Source organism: Pogona vitticeps, chromosome 6 (genome assembly GCF_051106095.1).
Source record: "Pogona vitticeps strain Pit_001003342236 chromosome 6, PviZW2.1, whole genome shotgun sequence".
In the NCBI taxonomy this organism is placed as follows: domain Eukaryota; kingdom Metazoa; phylum Chordata; class Lepidosauria; order Squamata; family Agamidae; genus Pogona; species Pogona vitticeps.
This window is the reverse complement of record NC_135788.1, coordinates 1732374-1758656: the sequence shown is the minus strand read 5'-3', so window position 1 is coordinate 1758656 and position 26283 is coordinate 1732374. Positions and strand designations below refer to the sequence as shown.

General features: G+C 45.0%; 1 protein-coding gene across 22 annotated transcripts in view; it reads right to left on the bottom strand.

Annotated features, from left to right (window-relative positions):
- The window catches only part of MAP4 (microtubule associated protein 4), a 180209-nt gene that overhangs the window by 120880 nt on the left and 33046 nt on the right, over positions 1-26283 (bottom strand). For all 22 annotated transcript variants that reach the window (XM_073002731.2, XM_078378356.1, XM_078378361.1 and 19 more), the window contains 2 exons: positions 17381-17429; positions 1109-1376 (listed from right to left, as the gene is read on the bottom strand). In XM_073002731.2, the coding sequence (XP_072858832.2) occupies positions 1109-1349 (241 nt within the window). In that variant the 5' untranslated portion in view covers positions 1350-1376; positions 17381-17429. The remainder of the gene's footprint in view (positions 1-1108; positions 1377-17380; positions 17430-26283) is intronic.

Genomic DNA, 26283 nt, shown 5'->3' with positions numbered 1-26283 from the left:
GAACCTGCAGTTTTGCTTGTCTTGCAGTTCCTGTTCATCACCCCGCAACCCCTTGCCCCACACATCCCCCCCCAGGGCTCACCCATCTGTTTGGGCTTTGGAAAGAAAGTGCTAGGAATACTGCCCACGGGACAGGCGATCTGTGAGTTTTCCAGGGGAGATAAACTTAGGCTCACCAGAAGGGACCAGGTAACATCATGACAAACTTGTAAGTTTATTTTTTTTTTCAAAAAGGTTAAATAAATAAGGATTTTCCAGAACTCAGCCTTGAGCAGCACTGCCTGACAACAGAACAGGGGAGCTGCTGCAGACACTGGAAGCAGAAAGAAAAGGGGTTAGGAATTATTATTTATTCACAGAGTTAATTAAATCAGGATCAGGGAAAAACAATGAGGGATTAGTAAAAAATGCAGAAGTTTGGGGGGGGTTGTTTGAGGAACTTACATAGAACAAAAGAGAAAATAAATAAGAGAAAGCAAGCTTTAGGGTAAATTTTGATATAAAGTCAGAATGGGACACCCGTGGCCTGCATGTAAGCAACAACATGGTTGGGATCAAGAAAGGGACAAGGTGACAAAGCTGTAAACCCCACCCCTCCGCTCTTCACCAACCTTCAATGACAGGCCCCTCCCATGACCTGACCAGGGGTCCCCTGGACTTGATAGGAATGGAGAGCGAACTGAAAGCCATAAAAGGGAGAGGGGGCAGCCTGCGCGGGGGCCAGGCGCATCCTCTGAGCCACCAGAGGAAAAGAAGGACTTGGCAAAAAGCATCCTGAGTTAACTTAGGAGAGGAGAGCCAAGCGAGCCGGAGTGAGAGTGACAGCCGAGACAACACGCAGTGAGAGGAAGAGGCTGAAAGCCTTTCAGCAGCAGACGGTGGAGAGAAGGAACAGATCTTGGAAGAGACCAACTGGGGCCCAGGAAGCACACAGAGGGGAGACACCACTTTTGATACGCGGACACTACGCAGCTTTTCCTTAGCATTTTCAAGGCCATGGGAAGGATAAAAGGTCTTTCTAACCCGGGTGGTGGTGGTTCTCTGCTCATTAAACACAACACGCTCTGCCTGCCACCTTACCACTCTTGAGTTATGCTCAGAGACTTACGGTCTGCCTGAACGCTGTCAGCATGGGGCTTGGTTTTTGCTTCCTGGTTCCCAGCCTTTGGGGCATCCTCATCATCAAGAAGAGGGACATAGTCGGTCTTGCCAACTGTTTCTCCGATGACGTCATCAAATTTCTCGGCTTCCAGAGTCGCCATGAAATCCCGTTTCACTTCCTCCTCAATCTGGGGCGGTGGCTCCGTCAGCGCATCTGCAAGGCTGAGGTTGTGGTCCAGGTCAGCCATGGCTCAGCACCCTTTCCGAGCTAAAAACTGAGAAAAGAAGAAGAAGAAGAAGAAGAAGAAGAAGAAAAGAAGAACATTGAGACAATCGCAGGCAGTTAGTCGTTGGCCCTAACTATAATTGACCCATGGAATCCATCAGTTCTATAAATTACTTATATATCAATTACTTTTACACACTCCACTGTTTCAATAGCTACCTCTATTCCAGCAGAGACTAGTAAATGGATGTAACCTCTTACAGTTTGTTCTCCTTCTTGCTTTTACTATTTAAGTTACATGGATGAATCTTTGACATCCTCATATTTTAACATTCTGACACAGATCCCTGGATTTACTTGTTTGGTTTGTGATTTTACAGACTGCTTTGCGTTTTGATACTCAGAAACTTCCCCAAGGGCATTTGCCAGTAAGGATTTTAACAGATAAGCAAACAGACACACAAGGACATTTCTACAGGCCCTCTGTCTACAGACCAAAGCGCAGTCCCAATGAAATGCTGAAGATGACCAGGAACTAAATGTACCTTCAGTAGGTCCAAATGCCTTCCAGAAGCAAGAGCACATCATTACTAAGCAGGGTTCTATTTTTCTGTGAGACAGAACACCCATATAGTCACAAAGATTTGTGTTGCCAATATGACCACAAAAATAGGAATAAGCCACCCCTTACACAAGTATATGAGACTATTCCAGCAGAAGACCTAGCATCTTGTACAGCCAGAGCTGAATCTCGGTGCTATTAGCAACTTGCCAGTTCCTGGTCTCCCTGAACACAGAAAAAGAGCCATCCTATAGAGAGGGAGACTGACCAGAGACCAGTCTAGTCCACCATGCTGTTCTAAAACGACAAAGGAAAGTCCCCAGGACTGCCTAAGAATATGGAGACTTCCACAGATCACGTCAGGCTGTCAGTCTCACTAGTCCTCTCTGACCCGCTCTGATTGGCAGGGGTTGCTTCAAAAAAAAAAAAAGCTAACCAACTTCCTCCTAGTTGAAGAGGTGAAGGATTCAACCCTATAAGCATTGCTTATGACTAGAGATGGGGGAATACCCCTGCACAGGTGGACATAACGAGGGTCCAGCCCCCTGGGGCCGGACTGTCCGCTCATCTTCTGCTTTTGCCATGGGTACCGCACTCCCTTCCTATCGCTCTGGAGCTCGCGGTCTGCGAGCCACTCCTGGCAGGAGGATGAGCCTCACTGCCAGGTCAAAGAGTGGCTTCCAGACCGCGAGCTCTGGAGTGATAGGAAGGGAGCACGGAGCCCACAGCAACAGTGGAAGGTGAGTGGACAGGCAGCCCCAGCAGGCTGGACCCTCATTATGTCCACCTGGGCGGGGGTATTTGCATACAAATATGAGTACCCCCATGTCTACAAGTAACCTTATAGGGCCAAACACTAGTGGTGTGCCATTTTGGGGGTTTGTTTGCTTGTCATGGGGTGGGGTTGTTCGGTTGTTGTTGTTGTTATGGTTTTCTCTCCATGTGCCACAATTCTTCAAGAATTCCTTAAGTAGCATTCTGGGAGATGGTGTTCTTTTGGAGTGCCCCTCTACAGAGCCTACTGGGCAGCAAGATAACACTTCCCACAAAGAACTAGGTCTTCCAGGAAGCAGAAAGTGTGTGTCTTGTATATGGATTGAAATGCCCAGAATTCTGCCTGGGAAATTCTCGGAGAATTCTGGCAGTTGTAGTCCAAAAATAATGAATGGCACACTCCTTAGAAAACACCTTATCTTCTTCCCCAGCATGAAGTCAACAACTCTGCAAAAAGTAGACTCTGCATTATTTTTTATTTATTGTAAGGGTTTTGATCAAACAGTCCTCAAGGCAACTATTACAATAGATTGTGAACACTAACCAAGTCAAGCTAACATTAATATCCATACGGATCTAGCACAAAGAAACACAGAGTTAAGGAAAGCCACCAGCTCACTGTTGAAAAGGCCATTTCCTCCCTGCAGTCAGAGGAAGAACCTATTACACATAGTTTGACTTTGCCATCAGGTGTTTACAATGCTTTCTGTCTGAGATGCCACTGTTTACGTTCATCTTGCAGGGAGCCAAATAAACCACTGGACATGAGAAGGGAATAAATGCTTAAGAGCAGCCCTCTTCCTAATGCTCAAACCCCTGAGGTGGTTCTATGTCAGTCTAATTCAGAAGCAAAAAGAGAAGGCAGAGGGAGGACGGAAGAGCTACCTCTTGCTGGGGCTTCCCTTATAGAGATTATTCTTTACATAACGAGCAATGTAGTTCCTTCAATCACAATGAGGCACATTTATCCTCTCTGCAGAGGAGAGCCCGCAGCACGTTTCCGACCTCAGATGACATGGCTTATGTCAGCAACCTTCCTAAGCCAGCGTTGCTGTTTACACCAGGAGAAAAACAACCTGCGGTCCCACTAACCGGGTTCCATTCAGTCCCTCCTCCCTCTCCATAATATCCACTTACAACCAGAATGCCTTCAAGATTACACCTCCTTGGGTGATCCAAGACATAAACCCATTTGTCAAACTAATTCACTCTTTCCTCCTTGGTGCTACGGAGTGTCAAGAACCAGGGTAGCCCCAGCAGCCATAACCAAACTGCCAACATCTGAGTTCCCTTTTAAGAGACATCTTAAGTACAGTCATATCAAAGGGAATTGACCAGGACTTGGTGGGGAGCTCAGTGGTTTCAGCATCTGATTGCAGACAACTATTGTGACTTCATAGGTTGCGTCTTCATCTGATCGGGTCCCGTCGTTTCTTCTATCCAGTATGACATTCCATGCAGCTGGTATAATCTGATTATAAATAATCCACCTGCCAGTTTTTGTTGGGGTGCATATCCTTGGCATGTGGAAGGTGCCAGGTTCAATTTTTGGCAGCTCCAAGCAGGGCTGAGAATAACTTCTCTTTCTGAAAGCAGCAGGACAACCACCCATTCCCAAGGACCAATGATCTGTTCTACTGTGCAACATGGAGGACCAACCGCATCTATGGCCACGAGGTCCTGTAACAGAGGCAGTGTGTCTTTTAAATACCGTTTGCTGAAGAACAATAAGTGGAGGGTGCCACTCATGCCAGACTTGTGGGCTTCTGAAAGACAAGCGAGCGACCACTTTGGGGGAAAGGATGCCGAAGGTGAGAAGCTGTACAGCTTTTCCTACATCCTTACTGAAAAATGGAAAACGTCTACTTTGAAAAATGGTTCTCGTATTCCTCTGCATCTAGTCCAAGTTAACACTTTTAGTTCACACAAGACCAAGTTAACATAAGACCAAAAAAAACAACCCTTTTTCCTCTCTACCTAAGGAAAAAAAGAAGCAGCTTTTCAACTTCTCTTAATTAATTTTAATGATCACGGGTCAAGTAAAAGTCTTCTACAAAGGAGTGAAACTCAAGCTAGGAATGTGAAAAATTGGGAGGGTTACTTTCCCCACCACCAAAGCCTCTTTCAAAGGCAAGCCTTTGATCAATTTCTGGTTCAACCTGTCAACGTGAAACCAGGCGCCTTTCTCTCGCCTTCCCCAAAACACCTCTGTGCCCCTCCTTCCGTCACCTCTATCCCTCAAGAGGCAACCTCCTCAGGCCCGCCAAACCCTTCGCCTCTCCACTTCTCCTCCAATTAGCACGACAGCCAGCGCTTTTCTTTCCACATGAAAACTCGTTCAGGGCAATTACAATGTGGGATATAGACAGCCCCAGGATGGGACATTTCACCATACACTGTTGAATGAGCAGGGCACAGTTCACACACAATCACACATGAGAGAGTGCTACAGTGTGTGAAGGGAGCGATAGATCTCAATGGGAATCCAAGGCGGAGGAGGAGCCATCGGGAAAAAAATCTCAACAGTATCAACTAAATAACTTTGATGCGGCCGACAAAGTCCCACAATTTTGTGGTAACTGCTTGGGCTCACAACCTTTTATGTTATTCTGGATTATTATGCTCCCAACCAGCTAAAACACAGTCAACCTAGCAAATATAAAAGCTGACCTTTAAAAAGGCGAAGAAAAGAAAACGAGAAGCAAGTCAGTTTGGAACAGCCTGAGATCAATGCCACCTCTGTTTCCAACACCCTCTGGGCATGCGTCTCAGCCACAGAAATGACAGACCAGAGACGGAGTCCTACATTAGCATCTCCAGCCCCTGAAATGACCAGTTCAGAATCCATGACATGGAGGCACAGGCACCACGGATACGGCTGGGCTTCCGCAGCACAACAGCTGAGTATGCTCAGAATCTTCTCAGTACTGAACCAAGCTTTTATGTACACCGCCGCCAAGAAAATGGAGGAAAGCTAGTTTAGGAGATGGCAAGAGGGGAAAGGGAAAGCTGGTGGGTCGCTAACTCAAGACGATGACAGCAAGCCAAGCTTTTCCACAGCAACATGAAATCGGCTTTGATGGCAAAGATATTGGCCTAAAACCAACTGGGATTCCTGTCTAGAGTAGACCTGCTGAATCAACCATGGAATGTAGAGGCAACACGTAAATAAACCACAGTGGTGCTCTCTATTCTATCAGTAACCACCAATTAAAATCAAGCATAAAGGTTTACGTGGCTGGTGGTGAACATATTTAGTGGGTCAGGAGACCAATTCTGCATCCTGGGGAATTCTGCAGGGACTGTACACAACCACCTCATTGCAAACCTCATGCAAACAAAATTGAAAAGAAGGAGGTGGACAAGCATCCATTTTGACTTTTGGAAAATGGGTATCTTTTGGAGTTAAAGAATACGCAAACATTAAAAATATTTAATATTTTTAATATTTGCATATTTAAGATACTTTTAAATATGCAAATATTTAAAAGTATTTTTAATATTTTAAATACTTGCTTTAAAAAGTGAACAACAACTTCTGGATGCTTCTAGGAACCATGATGTCACAGGGGATTTTGCTGGGGGTTTGCTTGTTTGTTTGTTTAGGCAAAGGAGTCAAGACAGCCAGAAACTGCAAAAACAGCCTGCGGGACCAAGGCGTGACTCCAAAGGCCACCCTTTTCCTATCTACCTTAGACCAGTAGCTTGTTTCGCAGTGGGAGCCAACAAGATGCTACCAATCCCAAAGGCAAACACTACCACCCCATTCAGCTAGTACCCCCCCCCCCAAAATCTGGTGTCCCGCGCCATATTTCTTCTGAAGATGGAAGATCTATCAGGGATGCATAATGCCTGTTGAAAGACCTCTCCTCCAAACAGGTCAAATGGAAAGTAAAGACTCTAAGGTGGCAGGAGACCTGGCTCCTTCTAAGGATTTGAAGGCAGCTATCAAAAGGAAAGGAAATACAGAGTCCCATAGTCTCTCCTCACCTGCACAGGGAATTAGGGACTCGCTGACAGACTTGCTACCCAACGAAATGATAACCAAACACGAATACAAAGAGCACCATTAGCAAGGAGCTCAAATCCAAGTGGAGATCTAGGCTGGCGAACCTGAAAATGCTAATCCACCTTGACAGCCCTCCAGCGCTAAAAAGCTCCTGTTCCACACTGCAGTTATTTATATCTCTACAACACAGGGCCCCTGGGATTAAGAGTGCTCAGCAAAAGATGCCTGGTTGTCTGGTACCCTCCTTTTCCAACAAGCCTATCTGAAACAGAATCCTTTTCCTTCTGCCAGACAAGCCGCCTAATAAATAGACATGTTTGGTCTTTGAGAGCTTTCTAAGACAAGGCCATACCTCTCCATTCAGCTCCAAATGCCTTCCTACAAACCGATGAAACTCAGTAGCCATTTTTCAAAAAAAAAAAGAGAGGGGGGCCTGGAAGAGCTGTTCTCAACCTAGGACTCTTCTGATGTCTTGCACCGACATCTCCCATTTTATTTCAGCTAGCATGACCCGTAACCATGCTGGTGGTTGGGGAACGATGGAAGTTTTAACCTCACTTATCAAGGGACTGCCCAGGTTGGAGAAGACCGAGTTGGACAAATGGATAGCAATTTGGTGCCTGTGCATACATTTGTCAGCAAGAGTTCACCCTTCTTGTCATCCCGGTATCCTGGTGCTTCCATCCATAAAAGGGGGGGGGGAATATAAGAGGCAGAAGCCTCTTAACCACTGCACCCCACTATCACCCCACAGGCAGTGAGTTCAGTGTTTGCTCCACAGATCTCTGCAAACACCCCCCCCCCTTGACAGAAAGAGACACTCCGCTTGCCCAAGGGAGTTGATGGGTTCTGCTCACACGGGTGTCAGGCAAAGAGGAACAGGCTACACAAGGGTATCTTCCATGCACGATCCAAGAGCCATAGGATACTAAGGGTTATTTATTCCATGTAGAAAAACTTGATCTAGCCCAAGATTCTTTACAGTCATTTGCTGGATCAGAGGCAGCTGTTTGCTGGAGAAGAGAAAGCACAGAAGACAGACTGCTGGGAGTCCCAAGGATGAGGGGCTCCGTGAGTTATCATGACAGTCTGTGTTAAAGCAAATGCATTAAAACTTGGTCCGTTATGTATGTCCCAGTCCTGCAGGAGTCCAGAATTCACCCTCTTTGGAGTAGCCGAGTTCAGTTTATTTGGAAGCATTTTTCTTTTGACTGCCAAACAGCTATAACTGTCATGGGGGCAAGCGCTGTGGAGGTTTCACAGCCGGAGACCACAGTCCTACTTCCAGTGTTCAGGACTGGACATCAATTCCTTGCCTATCTGCTTAATGTCACCCTGTGACTAGGAAGCAGCATTATGCAGAGAGAACAAGCCAATATTTGTACAAGTTACATACTTCAGAATCCAGCTATTTTTAATGAATATTTTTAAGATAAGAAATAGACCCCATATGAAAAAAAGCTCACAGCTTTAAATGCTTTAATGAATGTGTGTGTGTGAACCTCTCCAAAACCAGGAAAGCAGCCGCCTCTCAAAACAGAGCAGCTGAACTACCAACACCCCAACAGCTCATTGTTTTAGAAATATGTTTTTCATTGAATGCAGCTGTAAATTCAGTCCATGGGGATAAACATTCAACATCACTAGAGCTGGAAATGCTATTGTTTCCGCCAACCACCAAGGCTGGGAGTCATTTCCTCTGTTCCGTTGCCTGGGAAGTGGCCACTTCCACTTCCTATCAGAGCTTTGATTAATGAACCTGGAAAATCTTGATTCTACGTTTTTAAAGAAAAAATCTACTTTTCAGCAAACAGTGCTGGTAGCAAAACATGAATCCTGCGAATCAAGAGATGGATTCCCTTTGTCGTTTTCACAGCAGAACCTTTGTGGGCCTCCAAATGATTACATCACTTAAAAATAATTTATATAATTTATATTTTAGATCTTAAATTATTTTTATAAAGTAATGTGAATTACTTTTATGCTTTCAAGAAAGGTGGGCACAATTGTTAAAAAATAAGCCACACCTTCAAAGAAGTGTCTATTCCTATACCTTCACATTAGGTTGTCAATATACCAGAGGTGAACTTCCTATTCAGCACTGGACAACAGTGTACACGTGTCAAACCAAGGGCAGTGGTTCAATTTGACATTTTCATGAAAAAGGAATGTAGCATGGAGGCTAAATTATTCCACTAATCCCACTACATCCTTCTCAGAAATGCTACTTTCCAGTATCAGGGGAAGAGGGCTTCAAGAAATTGCATGCTGACGAGAGATCAGCCAATTTTACACAATTCTGTGCAAAGCTGTGAGGGCGGCCCAGAGGGAAAGAACAAGAAACCGGGCCTTCTCAGCAGTGGCCCCTCGCCTTTGGAACAGTCTTCCCCCAGATATCAGTCTGGCTCCCTCGCTGGGTATTTTTAAGAGCCAACTCAAGACCTGGCTCTTTAGGCAAGCTTTCCCTCCTGTCATCACTTGAATATTTTCCCCATCTTGAACCGTATTAATACTTTTTTAAAATTTTATTATATGTTTTTATTATATCAGTTATTGTTAGCCGCCCAGAGTAGACTTTGGTCTAGATGGGCAGGGTATAAATTTAATTAATTAATTAAGTTGACATTTTTCTAAAAAGAACGGCAGTGCTATTAAATAATGGAGGGAGGGCTTTGAAGTTGAGCCCTGAATTCTGTCTTTGAACCACCTTTCTATCCTATGGGGGGGGGGAGGAGTTGAATGAAAATGGACTTCTTAAATTGGCCAAACTGGGGTAAAGGAAGGTTGTTTGTTGGTGGTACCCCTGATGTAACTCCAGTCAAGCAAATCCCCCACCCTGTATCAGTGCTCCAGCTACCCACTCATAGTGGAAACAATCTCAAGCCCATGTAAAATTGGTCTTACATGTTGCCCTCAACAAGACCTCTAAGCTTGGCAAGAATTAGTACAGTACTTTTGTTGGCCTTCCAGGTGGTCAAGGAGGGGCACTAGTGAGAAAAGCTGAGTTCTTCAGGCACACTGCCCTCAAAGTCTTACTTTTCTTTCCCCTGACCCTTCCTTCTGCTAACTACTTCCATGGAGAGATAAACACTCCAGGCTTTTTTAGACAAATAATTTAATAAATTCTCATAAACATTCTAGGAAAGATCCCGCCGTACTCAAGATCAGCTAAGTTTGTATTCTGCAAATCAACACCAACTTCCCATCAAAACGAAACGAGTAGCAAGTAAAGAGATTTAACAATCTGTGGCTTCCTTTTCCATTCTGAAGCAGATCCTCTGGCAAACCGAGAGTGAAGGGGATTTTCCTCTTTCAAAAAAAAAAACACAAAGTGGGGGGGGGGGAGTAAGCAAAACCTTGTAGTTAATAACACACTTTCAATTCTGCTCAGTAGAGAGCCTGCTAAGCCATGGACCAAAAAGGCATGGCAAGCAGCTGTTCCTGTCAGCTGCTTTCCTTTAATAGCACATGCATCAAAAAGGAAAGCTGCTTCCATTGAACTAAAAGCAAAGCCAGGGAATAATGTATTAGCCAAAAGCCATTTCTGTAATGGGACTACAGTTTTGATCATTAATCAGGAGACCCAGATTAAGCATCAGCCTCCCTCATTCCCCCTTTCTAGATGCGGCTAGTGCAAAAGTCCAGCACAAGTACTTGGAGCTGTAATCTTTTCAGGTGGTGGTGGGGGCAAAGGAACCCAAAATGTAATCAAACAAGATGGGGGCTTCAGACACACACCGACACAAGAGGACACAAGTGCTCCCCTACAAGTCGGCATGGCCAACTGGGGCAAGCCTTGCATAGCGGAGGAAGAGGATTCCCAGGGCCCCTCCCCTGTTAAAGAGGATTAGCTGCAGGGGCAGCAACCTTGAATCCACTCCTGTGCGTATGTAACAAGCCCAGGACCTAAGTCACAAGACAAGGTGTCCTTACGTATCACACCTACTTTTCCTGTGCACAGGTGGCATCGTCAGGCAGAATTAGAACGCTTTGAAAGACACACAGAGGTTGGCTAGGTGTGATCGGAACCCTTGCCCACCATCCGGTTAAGGCTGCCTTTTCCCCGGAGGCTGCTTGTCTGAAATGACCATTTAACGCACAAAACATCCCTTCGCAGCTATAGCCGCCCCACTGGAACTATAATCTCCATTTCCTCCACCAGCTGTAACAAAGCAGTGGGCAATGCTGCTCTCTTGGGAGGGAGGAAAGGGGAGCATCATCATCATCACATGTCTCCCATGTGGGTTCCCACTTTTCGGCTGGAATTGCCCATAGATATTATCCAAGCTGCCCAATATTCACTACTAGACAGATGGACTTGAAGCAGCAGCTGGCGATTTTGGTTTCACGGGGGCAAGTGAATCTGCTCTGGATTTTACTTTGAACTTTACAGTCGCTATCCAAGGTGCTGAACCGCATCTCAAAAAAAGGGTCAGCCGCTCCAAAAGCATCTTCTAAAGTTCAGACTGAAAAACAGTGGTTTCACAACTTCCCTAGTCTCCACTATCCTTCCACCCATCCAAACAGGCCCATCTACAGCTCATCCGGGTGAAACCATTTTCCCCAAAAGGGAGGGCCACCCAACAACTCAGCCAGTCCTCTGTACAGCTATCAGTTTTCTAATAATAACTGCACGCCGTCAAGTCAATTCTGACTTATGGCAACCCTGTTCAGGATCTTCTAGGGAGAGAATACACAAAACAAGTTCACCACTCCCTTCTCCTGGGGGCCTCCTGGGACTGTGCAGCTGGCCCAAGGCCACCCAGGCTGGCTCTTATCCCAGGAGGCACAGTGGGGGAATTAAACTTGTAAGCTCTAGCTCCACAGCCAGACCCCTAAATCATGGTGCACTGCAAAGAGAGGCACCAGACAGGAAAAACACTTTCCTCCCACATCTAACACCGTAGCAGATATAACAAACTCTTTCACCCTGGTCCACCAGCACCACTTGGAAGTGTTATAATGTTGGTACTGTCAGGGCACGGACAGGATTTGAGGCGATGAGCAGTTCAGGCCGGAGGACAGGTCTAGGGCTGAGGCTTTATAGGGACAAGATATGTGGCACTGGTTCTCTGGGTCACCTGACGGGATGCTAAGTCAGCTAGTGGGGATTTTATAACAGTGTACAGGTGTTGCCTCCCAGAGCACTCCAAAACTCTTTTTGGCAGGCCTGCCACCTCACTGGTGTTGAGCGTGATCAACTGAGACCCAGTTCAAGGTCCCTGGCTGCATGCAGAGGCCCAGGTGGGAAACAGAAATGGAACCCACCAAGTTGTAGAAAAGATCTTGGAGCCCCTGCCCCATTGTCTGTATGCACTCAATTAGTATTAACAAGATTCCTGTATTCTGCCTGCGTTCTGTTTTAATTCCTTCTTTAGCAAAGGGGGGGGGGGAGGGGAGGATGAGTAGGCTCCAAATAGTCACATGACCTTGATTCTTAAAAGAGGATCCTGGAGGGATTTTCAATGAGCTAAATCCGAGCCCTCTGGGTGGCTACATGCCACAAGGCTGGGGTGACTACAGAGCCCTCCCTGCTTCGAAAGGGTAGCAGCTGCATGAAGGACAGAGGCATCAGCCTCAACAAAACAGAAAGGCACAGGCAGAGCAAATGGGCAGCTGCACTGTCAAGATGGGGGTTAAAGCTTGGGGAAGTCACTTTTTTTAGGACCACCTCTCCCAGAAATCTGCAGCAGGCACAGTTCTGAGAGCTGAAGTCCAAAGACAGAAGATTCTACAAAGATGCTCAGACCAGCCCTACAGACAAAGGGAGGAGCTTAGACAGCGTGAGATCTTCCTGTCCAAAAGGAAACCCGAAGTAACTGTCAATAAAATACAGAACCAAAAGCAAAATCATTACTATAATGTAACTTGAAGACGAATGCAAAAATAGAATTATGAAAGATAGCGCCTCCAAAAACCAATCAGCTTGAATACCAAAAGTCTGCTTGAATAAGAAGCTCTTTGGCAGGTGGCAGGAGCCAACCCCCACACCATGTAGCAGGGCATTCCTGGGTTTCCAAGCAGCCACCAAGAAGAGGGTCAGTCTTTCGCTCATGCCAAGGGACAGCCAAACTCTTCTCTGACTGTAGACAGGCAGTCAAGGAAGAAACCTTGAAAATGCTGGCATAGGGTGGGTGAGGAATCCCCTTGAATGGCATTAAGGATAAATTTTAAATGCTGATGCGATGATGCAAAACACAATGTTCAGCCCGCCTACCTTCATCTGGAGATTCTGTAACTCTTTCCAAGGCCAGGTGAGTTAAGGAAAGGAACCCAGGCCTGCCAGAGTGAAGTCCAAGGCTCCTCTCTGACATTACAATACAGCCTGGGTCCATATCTGAAGGACCGTATCTCCCCATAGGAGGCTCTTTAAGATAGTCAGAGGAAACCCTTATTTCCGTCCCATTGCCAGCTCAGACATGGTTGATGGTGACATGAGAGAGGGCCTTCTCTATGGCTAAGCCCAGACTATGAAATGCTCTCCCTCAGGAGATCAGGCTGGCTCCTTTTTGTCTTTCTTTGTTGTTGTTTAGTCGTTAAGACGTATCCGAATCTTCGTGACCCCATGGACCAGAGCATGCCAGGCCCTCCTGTCTTCCACTGCCTCCCAAAGTCGGGTCAAAGTCATATTGGTTGCTTCGATGACCCTGTCCATCCATCTCGTCTTCTGTCGTCCCCTTCTCCTCTTGCCTTCACACTTTCCCAACATCATGGTCTTTGTCTTTCTACTGACAGCCAAAGATCCATCTTTTCAGGCAGGCTTTTTAACAATCATAACTGAACTCTTGAATGCCTTATCAGAGTTAAGATGGATTTTAATGTTTACTTGCTTTCAATTATTCAATTTTATTTTAATTAGTGTATATTTTAATTGTTTTTTTAGGTTCAACTTATTATGTTTTTAATTCTGTTCTTTTTAATACAGTGGTGCCTCGCAAGATGGGCGCTCCATTTAATGACGAATTCACATTACGATGAGGTTTTTGCGATCACAAAAGTGATCGCGAAACGACGTTTTGAATGGGGGGATTTCACTGCGTGATGATCGGTTCCCTGTTTCGGGAACCAATTTTCGCTTCCCGATGATCAAAACAGCTGATCGTCGGATTTTCAAAATGGCTCCCCGCTGTGTTTAGGAGCCATTTTTCGCTGCACAGGCACCTGAAAATGGCCGCCCCAATGGAGGATCTTCACTGGACGGTGAGTTCTTAGCCGACTGGAATGCATTAACCAGGTTTTAATGTGTTTCAATGGCTTTTTAATTTTCGCTTTACGACGTTTTCGTTCTACAGCGATTTTGCTGGAACGAATTAATGTCGTAATGCGAGGCACCACTGTATTGTGAGCCACCTTGAGTCCCCTTATCAGGAGAAAGGCAGCCTATAAATAAAACAAACAACTAAATAAACTACAACCGCAGCCCTCCCTCTACCATGGGAAACAGCTCCACAGACCAACACCAAACCTGCCAATGATGTTGCCTGCTGGAAACGCTATACAAGTGGCAGTACTGCTTCTCCCACAAGCACTCCTCTCCCTCTTCTTCACATCCTACAATCAGATTTAGGACATATTTACTGCAGAAATGACTCCTACAGCTTTCAGTGGGACTTACACTGGCAGTGGGCAAGAATAAGTGTGGAAGACATTCCAGAAAAGGTCAAGGAAACTTTTTATTAGCCTTTATTCCCAAGTCCGTACAATAGCACAGCTTCTGCAAGTGAGCATCGACAGAGCAATCTGGATCTGTCTGGTGGTGAAGCCTTTTGAATTCGTGAGACATGCCTGCCTCTGGTAAATTTGGCTAGGGTGAGCAGGCAGGAATGTCAACTCCGAAATGTGCGTTCCTGCTACAACGAGCCCCCTTCAAGCCAACCGGATCTGGACAAGGGGAAATATTGCTGCCATCAGGCAACAAGGCAGAAGATTTTTTTTCCTACCCCTGCCTTTTAATTCCCTTGCAGGCTTCCAGTTGTTCACTTCTGCTCCCTCACTGTTCACCGGTCTTGATTTTGATGCTAATTTTATGCATCTTATCTTTCGCACCTGCAGAAAACAGAGTTAGGATCCAAGTGGCAAACTCATGACTCACTCCCTTTTAACCACAGGAGCAGTTGCTCCATAGACACCTTCTCACACGGGCGTTGCTTATGTGCCAGGAAAACCTGTACATGCCACCACATGAGGTGATGATTTTGCTTCACGTACAGATGTGTGAGAGACCTCTGGCGGTTAGAACTCATTAGACACAGAAGGACAAGGGAAACAACATCGATGCCAGCAAACAGGGCATTTCGCACTTTCCAAAAAAAGCACCAGTTACGCCTGTGGAGACATTGCCTTTGGGATGGAATCTCCACCCAAGGCTTGAACAGAACCACCTGCAGCCTCAGTCACATGTTCCTCCCGGTTTACCACCACTGTTTACTTTGGCAAGAGAATGAATCGTTCTTCTACAATAATTAGACTACAGTACTCTAATTACGGCTTTTGCTTTTAAATCTACATGCTGCTTTTACATCTGTTTTAGCAATGTTTTTAGCTAACATTTTTAATATGTTTGTTTAATTCTTCTTAAATATATGGTTTACTACTTTTAGCTTTCAGTATTGTGTTTTTAACAATGTAAGCCAACTTGGGTCCTTTTGTAGGAGAAAGGTGGGGTAAACATATTAAATCGATCGATCCATCGATCAATCAGTCCTTTTCTGATCTTTCAAAACCAAAATTTTGTTCCCAGGGGTCCTAACCAGAGATGGGGCGAATTTCCAGCTGGGAAGTGTTGGGTGCCTAGAAAGATGTGAATATTAAGACACAAATAAGACCACTGAGGTAAAGCATCTCTCCAGCTTGATCGTCTTCATTCCTGCTTTTGAACTGTCCCTCTAGTCAATGAAGAGAGGAGAACTCTTAAAAGGAGTATTGCTTTGTGTATGATGACTTTGTACAAAGCACCGCTTTACTGGTTTTAATGGAATGTGCTTTGGTTTAGAGCTCAACATGTATGATGCTGATGCTGCCCTTGCTGATATTCAGGAACAGAAACTGGCAAGAAACTGAATTACTGTTGTACTGTATGCTGCATATACTTCAGTTGGACTGGCTGAGAGAACAGGATGTGCACAGCCCAAATGATCCACAAATATGCTCACAACTACTTAAGCATCTAATTCCACATGGCAGCTGAAGGTTCCCCGTATGAATGGGATTGTATGGAACATTCAGTTATTCAAGGAAATAAAAGTTACAGTGGTGCCTCGCTTAGCGACATTAATCCGTTCCGGAAAAAACATTGCTAAGCGATTTCATCGCTAAGCGAAATTAAAAAGCCCATAGAAACGCATTAAAACACGATTAATGCGTTCCTATGGCCAAAAACTCACCTTTAAGTGAAGATCCTTCATAGGGGCAGCCATTTTGGCTACCTCTTAAGCGAGGAAACACAGCGGGCGGCCATTTTGTTTTCCCAGCTGCATTTTGAAACCGCCGATCAGCTGTTAAAAAAGGGTTGCTTTGCCATGATCGTTTCCCCGCGATCATTGCAAAGCGAAAAAACCCCATCAGGACCATTGCAAAGTTATCGCTTTTGCAATCACAAAAACTCCGTCGCTAAGTTATTTCGTCGCTCAACGGAGCGATCGCTATGCGAGGCATCACTGTATTTATATGGCAACTACAACATACATGATGCTCTACAGAATAATAATAATAATAATAATAATAATAATAATAATAATAATAATAATAATAATAATAATAATAATAATAATAATAATAATAATAATAATAATAATAATAATAATAATAATAATAATAATAATAATAATAATAATAATAATAATAATAAAAGAAATCAGATTGGATTTATCAGCAGCCCCTCTCTTTGAATCAGGGGTTAAAGTCTGTGAGCTGCAAGACACACAAGTTAGAGGCTCCAGTTCTCATGACAGGGAATCTGCCCTTCCAAGAGTCCTGCATACGAGAATGACATGTTGATTCCAACAGGAAATGCCCACAGGAGTCACCAGTCGTAGGTTTCCATCGCATTTCTTTGCTTCACACAGAGACACCATGACGTTTCTGCTAATACCACCGTGGCAATATAATTACCTTTTGCAAGAACTCAGAATGTTAGGAACATGGAAGTTATGGATGTTAAGAGCAAGGCAGGCCAACATGGGTACGGATTCTGCTGGCAGGAGGGACTGTTTATGGGGGCCTGAAGGATAAGAGATCTGAAGTGACAAACTCTATTGACCCACGGCAGACATATGAAAATGTAAGGGTAGAGATGAAGCCTATTCCTTTGGCAAAGATTTCTCCAGGAGATTCCTATACATGCCACATCAGCACTTGAAGCGTTCTGCAAAATGACCTCATCTTTTCCCTACTGCAAAGGCCAGACAAACCCTCCAACGCTACATATTGGCTTCATGGCTGAAGTCTCAACAGCGTCCAGACTCCCTCTGGCGAGGTTTGAACAGTTTCATACCAATCAGTCAGTCACTGGGCTGTTTACATATGTGGCCCCGGGGTCAGGAGAACATCGCACCTAGGCAACCAAGTGAGACTGCAAAAGTTGGGTCCTTTTAGGCTATGACTGGGATGGGGTGTGAACACGGCAGGCCAGAAACTTGTGGGCTAGCTTGCAGGAGGAAATACAGCCTATGCAGTCTGAAGTGTGCCCCAAGTGAAAAGAAGTACTTACCTTAAGAAGATAATCCCTTATTACGTCCTGAGTCTCACAAACAGTTTATCTGAAAAAGAGATTTTTAAAAAGCAAAAACAGTTACTGATGTTCCAAGAAACTGCTTTGTTTTTACAGAAAATATATCCAATAGAACATGCACAGGAATATTCTTGGATAGAAAACACAAGCCTGAATCAATTTGCACAATTATTTCTACAGTTGTGTCTCGCTTTACGATTGCCCCGCATTACGACGAAACCGCATTACAATCTTTTTGCAGCTGCAATTGCAATCGCAAAACGATGGTCTAAATGGGTTTTTTCGCTTTGCGATGATCGGTTCCCTGCTTCAGGAACCGATTCTTTGCAAAATGATGTTTTTTTAAAAGCTGATTGGCGGTTTCAAAATGGCCACCGGGTAAACAAAATGGCTCCCCGCTGTTTTCTGGGACAGATTCCTTGCAAGACAGGCAGTGAAAATAGCTGCCCTATGGAGGATCTTCGCTGGACGGTGAGTTTTGACCCCACTGGAACGCATTGAAGGGGTTTCAATGCGTTTCAATTGGGTTTTTTCGCATTACAATGTTTTCGCTTAATAGCGATTTTCCTGGAATGGATTGTCGTCGTTAAGCAAGGCACCACTGTAATCAGGTAAACAATGACATCATCACAGAATGTTCAACCCATCAAAATATGTTAACATAATATACATGAACCAGCTGTCTATACCCAATTCTACAGGCAATTAAGGGAAGAACAAACCACACTCTCAGATTTAGCTTAGAGATCTAGTCGTGGAAGTTTACTGCATTCCAACTACATTTCAAATTCTGTATTTCCTAATAAATCCTAAGAGTTAAAGAAACCCAAACACTGGCATTACTAAGTCCTTAACCATCCCAACAGTCAGACTCTAACAGACAAAGCTGTAGATAACGACAGAGAGACTTCCAAGCCATGCTTGTTCCATGATCAACTCAAAAGTGGGAAGAAGCTGTTCTGGAAGAGACAACAGCGCCACTTCCTTGTCTTTCCTCTCAACACTTAGAAAGTTGTCAGATGCAGTACCAGCAAAAAAGAGAAGGATCTCACTGTTTCCCTCAAATCACACTTTTTAAATTGAAGGGGAACTTGAGGAGAAGGAGTGAGGTGACCAGGTGTGGCCAGAGATGACAAACAAGGCAGGCCTCCCCTCGGATCAATACTCTGCCAACGTTGCTACCAGGAACAACTGAAGGTCAGGCCATTTCACGAGTGATTCTCAAAGAGGGAGAAGCACCAGCCTGCTTCAGCTTGCACTAAAAGTTGCAGCAGAAACTTTTAGGAGCAATGAATTGATTTCAGTGTGAGTTTCCTTGGAAAGCAACACAACAGCTCACATCAAGCTTTCACTGCTGCCACAATACTTTAGTTCTGGTTTTGTTATACCACACACCAGTCACAGTCCCATCAAACCTGCCAATGTGAACTCCCAGTCCAAAGGAGCTGTTTGCAAAATTACACAACTCAGGTGAGACACCAAGTTCCACCCACGCCGCACATCAGCTGACATGCAGCATCACTGCCAGAATCAGAATGGCATCACGCCATGAGTTGAGTATGCTTTCACAGTTCACCCTGCAACATTAGTGTACTGAGAGTGGCTCAGAGAATCAACAAATGTTTGCCAAGCATGCCAGAGTGAGAGTTACGACACAGAGGGCGACTGTACATGTCACACAATATGCTATGGCATACTCTGTTGCTGCTCGTACATCAAACAAGACCAAGCAAGTTGTTGCTGTTGTTATTGGTGTTGTTTCGGCTTATATACCACCCCATAGTGCTATAGCTCTCTCTGAGCAGTTTGCAACAGAATTATGCACACAACACTTTGTCCCCCAGCAAGCTGGGCACGCATTTTACCAACCTTGGAAGGACAGAAGGCTGAGTCAACCTCGAGCCAGCTACCTGAACATCCTGGGATCAAACTCAGATCACGAGCAGAGGCTTGACTGCAGAACTGCAGTTTAACCACTACACTGCATGGCTTTCTTAGGCACATGACCACACACATGTCCGTGCACACTGGCTGATCACAGTGCTGTGGGAAAGCTGTGTTCCCCGCATAATAGCTACAGTTGCCCTGAATCAAAGTAAAAGACTCCCCCCCAACTGCATGAGAAACAGAGGTCCAGAAAAATACTGAAAGACTACCCCTAAAAAATGCCCCTGTGAAACTCAATACCCCTAACACAGCAGGGGTGGGCTTTCAAGTGCTCATTAAGCAGGGAATTCAGCAGTCCAAAGGTCAGCCCTGCAAAAGCTGCTCACTGTAGTGGCAACGGTGAAAAAATACATGGCACAGAGGAGGCAGAGGGGCAGTTCAACCTGAAGCTTTTGAGAGATACTCCATTTTAATACTGTATATCAGCCAAAATCCAAAGAAAAAGAAAAGAAAAGAGACAAACATGTGACACTATTTGAATAATAAAAGCCAGCAGAGAGCCATGAATGTTGGTCCCCTGGAAGATAAATTACTAGAGATGAGGTGGACAATACGCCACTGCGCAGATGAATGAGCAGTGAATGCTGTGCTCCTTCCCTAGAATCCTATGAGACTGAATTTCATCACATATAACTCCACCAACAATCGTAAGGAACATGCTCCGTGTTCAGGCAGATCTCTCTCTCTCTCTCTCTCTCTCTGAAACGTCTATTGGGTTGCAAGTTCTGAAGAACAATGGTGGTGCATCACTAAAGAACTAATCTGCAGTGAAAACTGGAAAACCCCATGAGATATTTCCTAACCCAAGGAAGAAGACAGCACTTTCCAAAGTGGAGGCACAGGTGAGCCCCACAGCACAGATGAAGCCTTGGAAGGCAGGCTCTCAGCTGGAGGAAAAAAGGTGGACAGAAGCTTTTGAGAGATACTCTATGCCTGGCTCCCACCATGCACAGTCTTTGAGTAACCTTTCAGGAAGGTGGAAGTGGGCATTTAACCCTTTTTCTCTACAAATGAAAAAGTAATGTTTGAAGAGCAAGCTTCAAGCTGAAGGATGACAAGAAAGTGAAATATAGAGACAGAGAGACTCATCTCTCCCTCCCTCAATGGCTGAATGTATAGCACTGGAAAAACAAAATATTAAAATGGTTTTGATTTTATAGCCAGCTAAAAGGGAACAGGTCAAGCATCTACTACTTCATTCTCTGAAATGCCAGCTCATAACCCAGGCCAATTTTGGCTTTTTAAAACTTATGAGAGAAAGAGAGAATCAGAGAGAAGGGTGAATAACACCCCAGGGATCACACTGAAATTTAGTTAAACATGGGTGGAAGATTACGAATAGCAAAGGTCTAATCCCATCCCAAAACCCATATCAGTTCATAATGAACTTGCAGCAGTAATTCTGCCATTCTCTGTTTCTCACAATGGAACAAAAAGTGCCAGCAAAGCCACGATCCGGAGGTCTCTGTGGGCAGCACAGTAACAAAACCCAAGGGTCAGCTTGCCATAGCTTCCTATGCTTTATTATTCCCAAAACGGCACTGGAGAAGCCAGTAATGTGGCTCAGACTTGACACAAAGAAAGACAATTTACACAGGCTGAAAGATGCATGTTGGGATCCACCGCCTGTACTCACAAAGGCTACTACAGTCGCAGGATGCACAGTAAGCAAGGTTCCACCGTCTTGGAAAGCTGAAATTTTAACTTCAGGTTTCCAAACAGCCCTCCAGAATCTTGCACAGCATCATCATCATCATCGTAGAACTGCAGAGCAGGGAGGGACCCTGTGGGTTGCCATGATTCATATCTTTCCCTCTCCCCACCGTAAATATACCAGGTATGCCGATTTCTAATTTATTTACCTTTTTAATACAAAGGTGCACTCCACCTTAGGAAGCCTTGAAATAAATGGGATAAACCTCAGTGAGAAAGGGGCTGTGTTTGCAAGATGCTGAAGAGGCAGTATTCACCTGCTTCTTAGCTTCACTGAGCCCTTGCCATACTAATGTTCAAGACTCCCTGGGCAAGCTCTAGGTAAACACAGATTGCCACCCAGACCTTCCGAGTCCTTCACCATTGGCTCATGTCTCTGTGTTGACTTTCATGTAAACTCTGTTTCCCATTATTGATGTTCTTATCAATAAACCCCAGGGATCCTAGGAATGCAGATTGAAAACCAATGGCTCAGAAAACAGCGCTGAGCTGAGTGGCACTTGTAGGGAGTTCAGTTATGCTTCTACCCACCCCAGGCTAGGCCTCTCTCCCTGTGTCCCATGCTCTCCCAGCCCAAACCTCCATGCCCTTCGCTTTGTTTAGCTAATCAATCTCTCCCACAAAAAGCGAGATTTGTGCAGACTCAGTTAACATCTACCTTTTATCTAGACACAAATTCATTTGCCCTGGAGCGAAATTTGGATTTTTGCTGGCAAAGAGTGATCCCTGAGATTTGCACAAGGCAATTTTGCCAGCGCATTTCCTTATCCACCCCAGACCCCTCTCCCCCTCAAGCCTTCTAACACCCCATTCCCCTTATCCTCTCTGTCCTCTTGCAGCTTGCTAGTTCGCTCTATTTGCAAGAAATAGATCAAGTTTGCTCTATTTGCAAAAAAGGCTGCCGTATTATTATCAGAACCCGGCAAATGAAATTTGACAGCCACATGGAAACAACTCTTCACATCAGCCAATTCTTTTTTTAAAAAAAAGAGCAGACGACCAAGGAGGCAAAACACACTGCTAAGAAGGGAGAAGGCCATGGAACTACCAGCGACCATCTTTGGCCTTGACTTCCGAGTCCATCTGATTTCATCATCAGACTATCCTATGTGCCCCAAAAGAATTGGCACTGCTCAGCCTTGGACAAAACATTCAGAGTATTTAGAAAAGGGCAGCTCAGAGATGAACTAGCCCCACCCAACCCAAATAATGTATGCAGAAAAATCCAAGTTTCTTGAAAGAAACCCTTGCCTTCTTTCCCCTCAGTGCTTATCCCCAGCAGAGGCAGAATGTTTCACAAACAAATTCTAAGCACTACATGGGAGAGATGTCACTGAAATACCCCCCCCCCATGTCTCCCAGTTAAGACTACAGGAAAGGAACCAGCTTCCCTCCAGCTTTGCCCTCAACTTGGGAGCTCAAAGTGAGGTAGGTGAGAATTGAGCTTGGAAGCAGCACGCTTTCTGAAATTTGATTTGGTGTATGCATCCCGCCACTTGGTATGCTCTTAATCCCATTCTTCAGAAATAAATATTATATTCAGTAATAAAATCATTGTGAACCCACAGCTGGGAAGAGGCTGCATTCTGGTGGCCCAGCAGTCCTCAGTCTCTTCAGAACAGGATCTGGTTTTGTTCTAAATCAGACACGTCTGTTCCCCTAGCAGTAATCCTAGCTTGTCAAAAGATGGAACCAAATACTATTCACCTCTTGCTTAACTTCTATCTTCTACCTGGGCTCTCTGCCAGCAACCTAGAATTGCCACAGTCTTAAATCAAATGTTTAAGCTGGAAGCATGGCAAGCTTCCTTTCTGCAGACACAAAGCAGCCAAGTTTTGGACACATCCCTGCTTCAGCTCAAGTTACTGCCCCACAGTGTGGAATAAACTTCTTTCAAAAAAAATATATCTGACTTTTGCTTTACAAGATTCTATTACAGCAGTGATCCCTGGATTTAAAAAAGAAATTTAGTTCAAGTATATCAAAGCCTATACACAATCTCTTAAAATTACATCAGATACTGATTTCACAAGATGCATAGTGAGACACTGATTTCCCCTTTAATATCTATCGGGAAGAAGGCCCCTGAAACAAGACAACTATGAAAAAACAGAAAAGAGGTGGCCTCTTGAATAAAAGAATGGGACAGGAAACATAATTCCTCTTCCGGGATAAGGGGGCAGCCATGTTTTTCTTCTAGCCAACACTTCCTCAGGCACGCACTGGTGTCTGTCGAGAATACAGAAAAATCAAGAGCCCCAAAAGTTCATGGCAGACGGTTGTGCAATGCTTGTTTCTTAATAGTAAGTGAGAAAAAGCTCAGACTGCATGGGATGTGTAGTTTTCAAACTATATCCCAGGTAGCTGTTGATTGGATATCATGCCACACTGATGACGGTAGTAATCTATGCCAGTGTTTCTCAAACTAGGGGTTACTTAAGTGTTTTTGGGGGGGATTGCAGCTCACCTTATTTGTGTTGTTGTTGTTGTTTAGTCATTCAGTCCTGTCCGACTCTTCGTGACCCCCCCTGGACCAGAGCACACCAGGCCCTCCTGTCTTCCACTGCCTCCCGGAGTTGGGTCAAATTCATGTTGGCCGCTTCGGTGACCCTGTCCAGCCATCTCGTCCTCTGTCGTCCCCTTCTCTCCTCTTGCCTTCACACTTTCCCAACATCAGGGGCTTTTCCAGGGAGTCTTCTCTTCTCATGAGATGGCCAAAGTCTTGGAGCCTCAGCTTCAGGATCTGTCCTTCCAGCGAACACTCAGGTAGATCTCCTTGCAGTCCAGGGGACTCTCAAGAATCTCCTCCAGCACCACATTTGTGTTGTAGCCCTTCTTAAATAATTTCTTCCTTGACTTTTCACAGCAGGATGTTAAAGTTAGTTTATATGCATATGTAAGAGAAACAGGGCCTTTAGGGGAGAAAGAAGCTTCTACTTTCTGAGAAGGGATGACTTTACCCTATTAAAAATGCCTTTTTATGCAAATGTGGCAGGGGGACCACGGGCTACTTGACCATTATAAAAGGGGTTGTGACGACTTGAATGAAGATTGGGAAGCACTGGTCTATGCACTATGACTGCTGAACACACAAGAAAGCATCTCTTCCTAGGTTTCCAGGCTCACTGTGACTCATGAAACTACAAAGGTTAGCTTAAGCCATAACAAATTAGCAAAAACAACATCATGAAATCTGTAAGTAATTTCTGACAGTTGAACAACATACTAAGTGAAATGTGTGCTCCGAGCAATTCATATAGGCTGATGCCAGTGAGAAAATTTATTTATTTATTTAACTTATATGCTGCCCACAATACCCAAAGGTCTCTGGGCGGGTACACCTCAGCTACCTGATTTGGAAAGTAAGCTTTTGTTTCCCTTGCAAAAACCAACCACAAAACCAAGCATGGCTAAACGCAAGACATGGAGACAAGGCAAACCACGTGCTATGACAGACAGGATCATTCCAAGCTTAGTACTGTATATCACTTAGTTCGACCCTGAACAATTATGGAGACATGGATACCTGTGTGCTCCTAAGTGTGCTTATACCAGAACAGGCCAAACAGGGAGAAGTGACTGGCAGACAAGGTCCGCCATGGACATTAAGACTAGAGAAAATCTAAACCACAAAAGATCACGGTTTAAAAGCTGGGCTTCTTCACCAAAAGAAGTGTGGGGCAGGAGCTGTCTTTCAAACCACGAAGGAACCTTGGGAAGCCAAAATATGTAAGGTCTTTGATAAAGCCTTTTATCCTTTAAGAGAACATCTTGCACGTCTTTACTGCAAAGTTCAATGAGCACTAATTCCTAATTTACCTAAACTGCCCTTTCCCCACCACCACCACCCAATGCAAAGGAGACGCCTATCACATCTGGCCTGACATCCTGAATGAACCCTTATCCCATGACCTCTCCGCACGGTTTTCTCCCATTTCAGCATCAAGTTCCTCGGGGATCCAGGAGGGCAGGACAGTATCTCGTGTCGTATTGTTTACCAACACACGAGGGTGGCGTCCTGCAGCTCTGTCAACCTTTAGCTGAACCTGGCACGCTTAGCCAACCAAAAATGGACGCTACCGAGGGCCAGCTATAAACTGCAAAACAGAAAGCAGGAGGAGGAGAGGGGAGCAGGGAGGGGAGCCCAGCCTGAGAGGCAGCCAATCCATGGCATTTATATCCCAAGCAGCGAGGCCTCTGAGCTCTGTCAAAGCTTCTCCTGCCAAGAGAAGGAGCTGGGAAAGCAGGCTGTCCAAAGCTGAGCGAGCAGGACGGTTCCTTAAGAACCGGTTCCAGACACTTTTGACACACGCCCTGAGAAAGAACCTTCCTTAACTGCTAATTTGGTAATGTTAAAAAAAATCCCTTGTTGCTATTAGCTAGGCTAAAGAGATAAATCATGGCCCTAGTTTATTCTGGCTAAAGGTTTCTGCTGCCAGCCTGTCTGAATGACATCCAGCAGTGACTTCAGGAAATATCTGGGAAAAGACTGAAAAGGAGGCTGCCTGTACTTCTCACTCCACCTAAATTCTCATGAAGCCAATTTTTTTTAAAGGCACCAAACAGAGATGAACTCCCAGGGCAAGGGTGGGAATCAGACTTTCAAAGAAGATCTTAGAGTAAGCACCTCTATCACAAACCAGCTCCAGCACAAGAAGACAAACCTTTTTACCCTCGTTCTCTGTCGTAGGAGCTATGGAGCAGGGAAACACACTCTTAAAATGAAAAGGCAAGGGTGTCTCTGAGCATATGATCGGGTCAGGAATTTCTTTTCAGAACCCAAACTGAACTCACAGTCCAGACACATTAAAATCTACACCGGTCCCCCTCCAGCCTGCAAGCTTTCCTCTCCCTCAATAGCCAGATTCAGAAGAGGCCAAAGAAGACCTTCTGTCATTGTGGTTGCTATGGACAAATAATTCACAGTCAGAAATCCTGGATGATTTCTTGCCAAACACACAGGGACTTATTCGAAGATCCCGATCTACCTTCTGGTTTTGCCTACTCTTTATCTAGTAAAGGTAAAGGTTCCCCTTGACATTTTTAGTCCAGTCGTGTCCGACTCTAGGGGGCAGTGCTCATCCCGTTTTTCAAGCCGTAGAGCCAGCGCTTGTCCGAAGACAGTTTCCGTTGTCATGTGGCCAGTGCGACTTAGACACGGAACGCTGTTACCTTCCCACCGAGGTGGTACCTATTTATCTACTCGCATTTGCATGCTTTCA